The sequence below is a fragment of the Panthera uncia genome, chromosome D1 (assembly GCF_023721935.1).
Source record: "Panthera uncia isolate 11264 chromosome D1, Puncia_PCG_1.0, whole genome shotgun sequence".
Classification (NCBI taxonomy): domain Eukaryota; kingdom Metazoa; phylum Chordata; class Mammalia; order Carnivora; family Felidae; genus Panthera; species Panthera uncia.
Window position 1 is genome coordinate 95,564,537 of NC_064808.1, and position 9,507 is coordinate 95,574,043.

Genomic DNA, 9,507 nt, shown 5'->3' on the forward strand with positions numbered 1-9,507 from the left:
TTCTTTCTTTCTTTCTTTCTTTCTTTCTTTCTTTCTTTCTTTCTTTCTTCCTTCCTTCCTTCCATGTTTATTTATTTCTGAGGGGGAGGGGACAGGCAGAGACAGAGGATCCAAAGCATGCTCCACAGTGCTGAGAGCAGAGAGCCAGATGCGAGGCTTGAACTCTCGAACCATGAGATCATGACCTGAGCCAGAACCAAGAGTCCAAAGCTTCACCAACTGAGTCATCCAGGCACCCCTCAGCAGGGTGTTTTCTTAAAGGAGACACAACAGGAAAAACTCAACACTTCCTGTCACCTATATATTTCAACTCCTCTTCCCCAGAAAACAATCTCACCCCCAGACATTCAGAAAAAACAAACAAACAAACAAAAACCCTCAGTGGTGACTAATGCCCAGAACACAGTTTTCTAAGGTTCTTAACTTGATCTGGTGTTGTAGGAGGCTTAGATCCTTAGAACCAAGGGTAAAGTAGATTCCAGGGCCAGAATGAGAACTCTTCCCACCCACCCACCCCTTTCTCCCTGGCTCACAATTTTGGTACCAGAGAAATGTGTGGGACCTTTGGTTTCTAATGTGTGCCCCATGCCCATCCCCTGATCATCTGGCTAAGGTGCGAAAAAGGTCCCATTTGCTGCTGAAATGTTACTGGGGAAAACTGAGGCTGTGGCTGAAGGTAGGAGGGAGACCCAGGAAGGCAGGGTTTCCCTCCACTTTCTCTTCCGGCCCTTGACCAGGACCAGGTGACTTGGAGAGGAAGTGGGGGCAGAAGCCCAGCATTCCAAGGAGTGTCCGACCCTGCCCTGGCAGTGGGAACCAAGGGCCTCAGCCATAGGGTTACTAATTTTACCCTCCCAGCTTCCACCCTTCCGGACCTGGACGGCATCATGTCCGTCACCATTTCCACCCAAGCTGGCGGAAGAGAGACCGGAATAGTGCCTGGGGCCCACCCCAACTCTGCCTGGGAAGAGAGAAGGCAAAGGCCATTAACCTACACCAAGCACCGAGCTGGCCTGGCATCTCCTCAGGAGATCTGGCCACGGGGAAGAATTTCCAGGGTCAGGGTCAGTGGATTTCCTTCCACTTAGGGAAATCCCTCCGTGTTCTCTGCGGAAGAGAGGTGAGAGTGGGTTGGGAATGGAGAGTTTACATAAAAGCGGGGGGGGGGGGGCAGGGAGGGATGTAAGAAATAAAAAATAAATAATGGTGAAGGAAAGGCATCATCCTTTAGTGAAAAGAGGTTCAGACTGGGATGCAAGAGCCTTAAATTCTAACCCTGACTTTATTAGTTATTAGCTGTGAGATCTTGGACAAGTTACTTAAATTCTCTAAGTGTCAAGTCATTCTCTATAAAAAGTAGAATACTGATTTAAAAAAAAGATTGCCTGGATTAGTGCTTGCCTGTGGCTAAGGGTAGAATGGGGAGTGACTATAAATGGGCACAAGATTTCTTTTTGGGGTGATGGAACTGTTCTTAAACTAAATTGTGATGATGGCTGCCCAGCTCTGTAAATATACTCTGAAAGTCAATGAAAGGTACACTTACATTAAGGGATGTTATGAAATATACATTACACCTCGATAAAACTGCCTCAGTTTTTTCATCTTTCAAATTCGCCACTATCACCCCAGTTAGGCGGCTGGGGATGTGTTCATTTATTTACACCAAAGAATTTCAAGTAGAGATAAAGACTGTAAAGGAATAAGGTTGATGGCGAACAAGAGTGATTAGAGGAGAGAGCGGAATAATAAAGCGAAAGGAGAGGGAGAGATAAGGGGAGAAGTGTAGGGAGGGACCGAGAAGATAAGAAAAGATGTAGAGATCAGCAGGTTCAAGGCTGTGGCCCCAGCTCGGAAACCTAATCCAGGTGAAGTGGAAAGACACCAGACCAACGCGTCCCAGCGGCACCCAGGCGGCGCTTTGACAAAGGGGCTGGGCTGCGCCGCGGCGCGGGGAGCCGCCACCTGGGGGCGCCCTCTCCTCGGACCCCACCCCGGGCCGGGAAGGCGAAGCGGCGCTGCGCCCGGGGCGCCCCCACCGCTCAACCCGCTTCCGTGGACAGAGCTGCCCACTACCCCGGGCAGTAATTACCCACTCGGAGCGCCCCGCCCGGTCCCACTGCCAAAAAAAGGCCCCTGCGGCTCGAGGCCGGCTTCTGGGAAGGAGGGACTCGAAGAAGGCGCCGCGGTCAGCCCGGGCTCTCGACAGCTCTCCCGCACCTCCCGGGACGCAGGGGGTGGGGGGTAGAGGCCTGGGAGCCGGAAGCTGCCGTGCAACAAGGAGGACCCCGTGGCGGGCGAGGCCCGGGCTCCCGCAGGTGACCCTGCTCAGGCCCGGCCCCTCCGGCCTCCTTGCCCAGCGCGGACGCGCGGGCTCACGGGCCCTGAGGGATCAGCCAGTCCCCAGCCCTCTCCTCCGAGTGGGTGTCCAGAGTCACGGCTCGGGGGTCTCGGCACCCGAACTAGAGCGAAAGGAAGCCCGAGGAAGGGCCGAAAAGATCTGCAACCAACAGGCACTAGAGGAAGTCCAAGCTCCAAATCAGGCCCGCGGGCAAAAGGTCCCGGGCTACTCCCTGAGCGCTAGCCGGGCCCTCCGCGGCGCCCCTGCTCGGGAGCTCCCCGGGGTCCCGGGGGGCCGCTCCAGCCCTCACCTGTGGCCCGGGGGGCCAGCCGAGGCCTCGCCCCGGGCGTCGCATGGCCGCGTCCCGAGGCCTTCGGGGCCGAGCTGGGACCCTCTCCGCCCGCCGCCGCCTTCGCTTTCCCGACGCACATCCGCCTTCGAGGAAGGGCCGCCGGCAGGGGAAGGAGTCGGGACGGGAAGGAAACTGAGGCTGGGAGCCCGGTGGGTGGGGGCAGGGGTGGAGTGTGAAAAGACCGGGGCGGAGAGAACTTGAGGAGGGGGAAATGAGGGGTCTGTGGCGGGGCGGGGGGGGGAGGGGGAGACGCAAGGGGGGGGGGGGGGGGAATGAAAGACGGAGACTGAGCGATGAACAAAAATGAGAGCTGGCGAGATGGACAGGAAGGCAAGAAGTTGGGGGAACAACCCGGGGGACGCAGAGCTGGAGGGAGACGGAAGGACAGCGAGGTGGAGGGACTGGGGGACAAAGGAGATGAGACTGAGGACAGGGAGGTCGTCGAGTAAAGGGAACGACGGCCAGGGACAGCCCTAGAAGGTACAGAGGGCAGTGGAGGGGGAAACCGAGGGGGCGGGGAGACGGGGGAGGGGAAGGTAAAGGGGAGACTGAGGGCAGGCCGGGGCCCAAAAGTGGGGGCGGGATTGCAGGCGGTCACAGACGAGAGGCGGGAGTGTGGAGTGGGGCTCTGGTTCTCATGGAGGATGGGGGGTATGGGGGTGCTGGAAAGCGCCGCTCTGCGAGGTTGCGGGCGGGTGGGACGGCCGCCAGGGCGCGGCTCCTCGCTGGCCCTCGGCCTGCCCTGCCCGGGGCCGCCAGGTGGGACAAGGCCACAGTGTTGGGCCGCCCCGCCCGCCGCGGACGCCGGACAAGCGGCCTTTCTTTGGCCGGGCAGGGAGAAGGAGCCGCTTGTTTGCGCGGCCGGGGAAAGGGGCGGCCCCTCCGACACCGCCCGCTCCCCGCGGGGCAGCTGCGGGAAGTGGGGGGGGGGGCGGTGCTGCGTGTGCACGGGAGGAGAGAGTGTGAGCGGCGGGATGTGCGTGCGCGAGGAGGTACTTGTGCAGGCGGGAACTGCGTGAGAGCGACGGGTTGCCGGAGTGAACGGCGGGCTCAGGAGTGCTGCGTGTGCAGCGCGTGTGGACTGCGGGCTGACGGCCAGGCGTGCGCCGGGCTGCCACACGTGCAACGGTGGCCGAGACCGGGGCTGCGCGCGCGGCGGGTGGGCGCGTGGGTGACGCGGGGTGGGGCGCGGTGCGGGTCTGCCGCGTGGGACGCCTGACGTGGTGGGCAGCGCGTGTTTGTGTGTGAGCGGTCCGATGAGTCAGCCCGGGAGCCTCCGGGACCGCTGAGCTAACGGGCCCAGAATGCAGCCCCGCCCCGGCGCCCTGGGTCCCCCGCCGGGCCGCGCGGTCCCCCGGCCGAGCCCCCCCCACTCGCGCCAGCCCCGGCGGAAGCGTCTGCGGGCGCCTCGGCAACCCCGCGCCGGGCGGCCCCTCCCAGGCCCCGCCGCCCCCGCCCGCCCGCACTTCCCCATCCCGGAGGAACCCGGATGACTGGCTCAGCCCCCCGCCTCGGGGAACTCCGTTAGGGATTCGAATCCGGACCGCGCGGGCGTGGCAAGAACCTGGAACTCACTGCCCTAGGGAGCCCCATCTGGCCTCTTGGACTCCTAAAGATGCGGGGCCTCGGAGGAGGGCTCGGGAGGCCCCGGACGTGCCTCCCGTCTGCTGAACACATCCCAGAGTCCCTCCCCGATACCCACCGCCTCCGGGTCGGACCCCGCACACACTCCTCATCCATCAGGGCGGGCCGGCCCGGGACAGGAGCGGAGGTGGCCCAGGGGAGCCCGCTCCCCGGTGCGGTGCTCTCAGTCCTGCCGTCGGCCGGAGAGTGGGCGGTGTGCGGCGCGGGCGGACGAGACCCCGCGAGTGCCCGCCCGGCCGTCTGGGAGCCCACGAGAGAGTTCGGAGGGGGCAGCGACCAGCGTCCCTACCGGGGAAGGGAGCGAGAGCCCCCTCTGGCGGCTGTGCGGACGGCGGCTGGCGAGGGCAAAAGCAAGCAGCTCGCAGAAAAACAGCGGAGCCGGCTCCGCACAAAGCCCCTTTAGGCCTCCCGCACTCACCTGGGGCGCCCCCACCTCCCCCACGGTTTCTTCTGAACTTCCCGGCCCAGAGCTGATCTGGGGGCTCCCGCCAGGCCCTGGGACTTCCCCTTATCCAGTCCCAGCCGCGCAGCCGGCGAGACCCACGGGCCTAGTGGGAGAGCGAGTCCTTACCTCGCGGGGGGAGAGTGGGACACCGGTTCCTTCGCCTGGCTAAGCCCGCCGCGGCCTCAGGCTCTGGAGGACACTGTTGCTTTTCCTTGGGAGCCCGCTGAGTGGGAGGAGAGCGAGCGGGTCCCGCCCCCCCCCCCCAGTCCCCGCCCCCGTCCCCCGTCCCGTCCGCCTGGCCAGCCAGAGAAGACGCCCTTGTGGAGCTGGAGCCCAAGGTCCCCCCACCCACCCTTTCCCATAGCAGCACCTCCCCCCCCTACTCCCCACCCCGCCTGCACAGCACCCGCTTTGTTCCTCTCTGCAGCTGGGCTCTCCACTACCATCAAACACACACACACACACACACACACACACACACACGCACACCTCCGCCTTCCTCCCCTCCCCTCCGGACTCCCCCAGACCCTCCACCCGTGGGCCTTAAGGCTCTTCTGAAAGGGTGTTTTTAACAATCTCTCACTCTCTGCCCCCGCCCGCTTTTATTTATTTTTTTAACCTTAGATGCCTGAGTCCTCCATGGCTCCCGTGAACCTCCTGGTCGCAGCCCCCCAGCCTAGTCAATATCTCCAGAAAACGCCTGCTGAGGGGACCCAGGTTTACCTCCGGTCACCCCTCCTCTTCACCCTATCCCCGGCCCTACCATGAAGAGTTGTAAATGGGGTTGATAACCCTGCACATCCGGCTTCACAGATTTTTCTAAGGCTAGGTATAAGACATGTTAAAGTGCCATGCAAACCATAAAGTACAAACCTGAACTGAATTATCATCCTGCCCCCATCCAGGTAGCTCCACCCTACCGCAACCTGCTGCTTTACGATGGCGAGGCAAGCTACAGGCAGACAATTGAGCCCACCGTCCTATAGCAGTTTGGGTCTCTCTAGGAGTAGGGGCTTAAGAAGGAGGAAAAGGAGGCACTAAAAACCTGAGTCTAGAAACTGAGCCTGGTTGAAGTCATTCATCATCTCAACCCCCGCCCCGAAATTCAACGCTGACAGTGGATCCTTACCTTGCAAAGCCAGCTCTTGCCCCGGGGGACTGACTTGGGAGGCCCTAGGGAGCTGAACTCGGCTAGGCTGAGCGTCTTCTACCTTGCCCTAGAGGGATCCCTGAGACTCTTCCTCTCCGAACAAGGGAGTGAAAAGCCCCCAAGTCTTCCAGCGGGGGGCAGATAGCAGAAAATAATTCACCCTCTTTGGGATGAACATACCTTGTTCTGACTCAGTGGCTTTAGTTGGTGCCCTTTTTCGCTAACCGGGGAGCAGCAGGAGGCTGAAGTGCAGGAATCTTTGGTCACTCATTGACAGGACCAGCGTTAGCAGCCCCCCCCCCCCCCCATCCCCGCTGGAGGCTGGGGCTGACTGGAGCCAGGCAATGGATGAGAGGGGGGAGGGGAAAGACACTTTGCTGTTACCAGCTGTGGCTAACAGAGGTCAAACAAGCAAGGCTCCAGCGTGCATCATGGTACCAGGAAGCCTCAGGATTTGGAGGGTAGAGGGTTGCTCCTTTCCCCCCCCCCCCTTCATACTGCTTGAAGCCCAGGAAAGTATTTTGACTCTGGCCACCTTTCAGGAAGCAGATCACAACAGTAATTTTCCGACTATCCTGGTAAAAGAAAAAGAAACAAACTGAAACTGTTGTATCGTATGTGCCAAATCCCAGCATTAGAGGGAAGGGGTTCTGACTGGGGTCTTTTCACATAGCTCCACAAGTCCTAGATCGTCTTCACCGCCTTGGCCAGGAGGAATTTCAGGGGATGACTGAGCCTGCCACGAGGCAGCTGATGCTGAGGCAGGGGGTTAAAACAGCACCCCACTCCGCTCTGCCCTCCCAGCCCGAGGACCAGCTGACCCCAGGACGAAGGCTCAGTGCAGTGTGTCCTCAGTCCTGCTGTGTTGAGGCCCTGTGTTCCCACAGTTAGAGCACTCAGGGGACTACAGACCTACCGCCCCCACCCTCCACCCCCACCCGCTGCACATCTGGAGCCCATCAAAAAACTCCGTGCTCGCTCACAATTACGCAAGAGGTCGAGCAGCTGGGAGCTCAGGAAAGGGGGAGGAAGAGAGGAGAAGAAAGCAGAAAACAGCTTTCCAAGCTTGCTTCAGACTTTCCGAAGTGGAAGCAGGGGGAGAGGGCAAAGGCTGGGTGTGGAAGGAAGAGCGGATTTGTGAAGGCCCTCTGCACTTGGCTTGGAGCGTCGGGGGTGGATTTCCACACCCCTCCTGCCTTTGCCTAGACGCATTTCCCACCTCTGTCACTTCAAATGTGCTCCCTCCAGCTCCAGAAGGAGGGGATTTTTGCTCATTACGGCAGGCAAACCCTGTAGATTCACACTTGCTCAAGCCATCCTTTCTGGTTGCCGTGGATCCTGAACTCAGGCATCGTTAGTGTAGGTGTGGCAGCAGTGATACCTCAAGCTAAGATGCATCAAAGCAGAGTGGGCAATGGGGCGGGGTGGGGGTGGGGTACTGGTCTTGTCCACATCCACAGCTCGGGACCTTCCCCTGAACTGAAAAGAACAAGCATTCATTTGGGCAGAAGAAGAAGAAACAAAACCTGTTTCCATTTCCCTCATCGCCTTGAAATTGGAATGCCTTTTTCAACTAGCCTGTTTGGCTATCAACCCGATCGCAGCGTACACATGCTTGTGGCAGCTTTCTAGAATTGGACTAAGCCCTAAATAACCACTTAGCCCCTGCCCTATGAACAGCAAGGCAAAAAAACAAACAAACAAACAAAAAAACCTGTTGGGGTGGGGGGAGCGCCAGGATTGGGAAATGACCCAAACTTCTAACAATTGCCTGGTTGCTTGACCTTTTGTGTGGGAGAGTAGGCAGGAGCTCGGTTTGGAAAGGTAATATAATCTTCCTAAAGGTTTGCCTCCGTGTAAACCACTCAACTCCCAGGAGTTAAGATGGGAGACTGACACTTGTAGAAATGCTGTCAAAGTTCACGTAAGAGCGATGTACAGCAACCAATTACTGGTGGATCTTCTTGGAGTTTCAAAGCTCGATAGGTGCAATAGTCACCAAAGGGGCAAGGAGAGGAAACGGAGGGAGAGAGGGGTTGCAGTGAGATGTGCATGGTAAAGGAGAGTTAATTCTCAGTTTTTGCTTTGAGAGATTATTCTGAAGCCTACGCCAGGACCCTGTTCCCAACCCTCACTGAGACCCATGCTGAGTATCACTAGCTGTAGTTAGCACTTGTCTACCTGAGGACAAAAAGGCTTTGCAAGTAGGTACAGCCATTGCTTCTAGTTAGACTTTAATCTTGAGGATGGGGGGAACTTTTCCCGTTCTTCTATTTTCCTCCGACGACGAGCCAGACCAGATGTGAACTTTTCTAAAAAGCCCAGTCTGTACCAACCCTGGAAATCTCTCAGATCCTACACAGTGTGAACAACTTCACATTAATTGGAGGGTAAAACTTCCTGTGTCTGAGATGCATGGGTTGATAGACTTGGAGGTTTGAAACGACTGAGTAGATGAATTACAGATCCTTCTTAAAAGGAATTCCTGACCACAGAGGTGTGTTCCCTACCTCCTCTATGTGGAATTAATTAATTCAAAGCAGGAACCACAAACCTCCTACATTAAACAGAATGCTCAGTCAGGTCTAATTAGTTTGTTAGTCTCCTTCACAAGAGGCCAACAAAAGAGTCCACTTGATGCCGCGGAGGGATTAGCTGCCAGTCAGGGGGTGTGACAGGGGTTTGGTGTGCTTCACCGGATTAAGGTTACAGGCTGAGAGCCAAGCCACACTTCAGCAACACAGACCAGATACTTGGGATTTCTCTTAAGGGGAAAAAAAAATCCAGAATCTTGCCTTTCACCGTGAAGATAAAAACTCTATCATTCCCAGACACTAATTACTCATTAGAGAATAATTTGTCTCCCAAAGAATCCGCTGACATTCGATAGTTTTTCTAAGTTAAATAAAAAGGATGAAGACTTTTCTGAAGGAATTATCAAAACTCCCAAAGCATTCATCACTCACCCCTGGATCACTTACGTCTTACCACTGTTTTTCTGATGGGGAAGAGAATACTCACCGATGATTGTTCTTTTTTTGTTTTAATTAGGAATGTTTAATATTTAAATTTTTTTAAATGTGAATTTACTTTTGAGAGGCACAGCACATGAGCGGGGGAGGGGCAGAGAGAGCCGGAGACAGAGAATCTAAAGCAGGCTCCACGCTGTCAGCACAAGGCCGCCGTGAACCCACGAACCATGAGATCACGACCTGAGCCAAAGTCTGACGCTCAACTGACTGAGCCACGCAGGTGCCCCCAACCATTGTTCTTCTTTAAAGATGGAGCCTCCCGTTTCTGACTCTACAACTGCCCCTGACAAAATTAAGACCGAAAGTCCGTAAGTAACATCAAATTCAAAAGCTCCACCATCAGGAGTGCACACTCAAATGTAGAAAAATACACGAGGTGGCACGATACCTGTTAATATGCGGGAAGGCAATGAATACCCTCAGATAGAGATTATTTTCTCTTAAAAAAAACATATCATTAATTTTTAAACTTAGATCCTGTTACATCATCTCAAATCAGCAAGCAGACACCAAAGTACGAGAGAGTCGAGAGTCTAAGAAACA

The 9,507-nt window shown here is 56.8% G+C and overlaps 1 protein-coding gene across 8 annotated transcripts in view; it reads right to left on the reverse strand.

Moving 5' to 3' along the window:
• Window positions 1–5,026, reverse strand: part of PHLDB1 (pleckstrin homology like domain family B member 1) — a 44,838-nt gene extending 39,812 nt beyond the window's left edge. For 2 of the 8 annotated variants that reach the window (XM_049612196.1, XM_049612188.1), the window contains exon 1: window positions 2,652–2,911. In XM_049612196.1, coding sequence (XP_049468153.1) covers window positions 2,652–2,696 — 45 coding nt within the window. In that variant the 5' untranslated portion in view covers window positions 2,697–2,911. Of the gene's footprint in view, window positions 1–2,651; window positions 2,918–4,908 lie in introns of those variants that run through there. The other 6 variants (XM_049612164.1, XM_049612146.1, XM_049612173.1 and 3 more) reach the window with 6 other exon arrangements.
• Window positions 5,027–9,507: the final 4,481 nt, after the last annotated feature.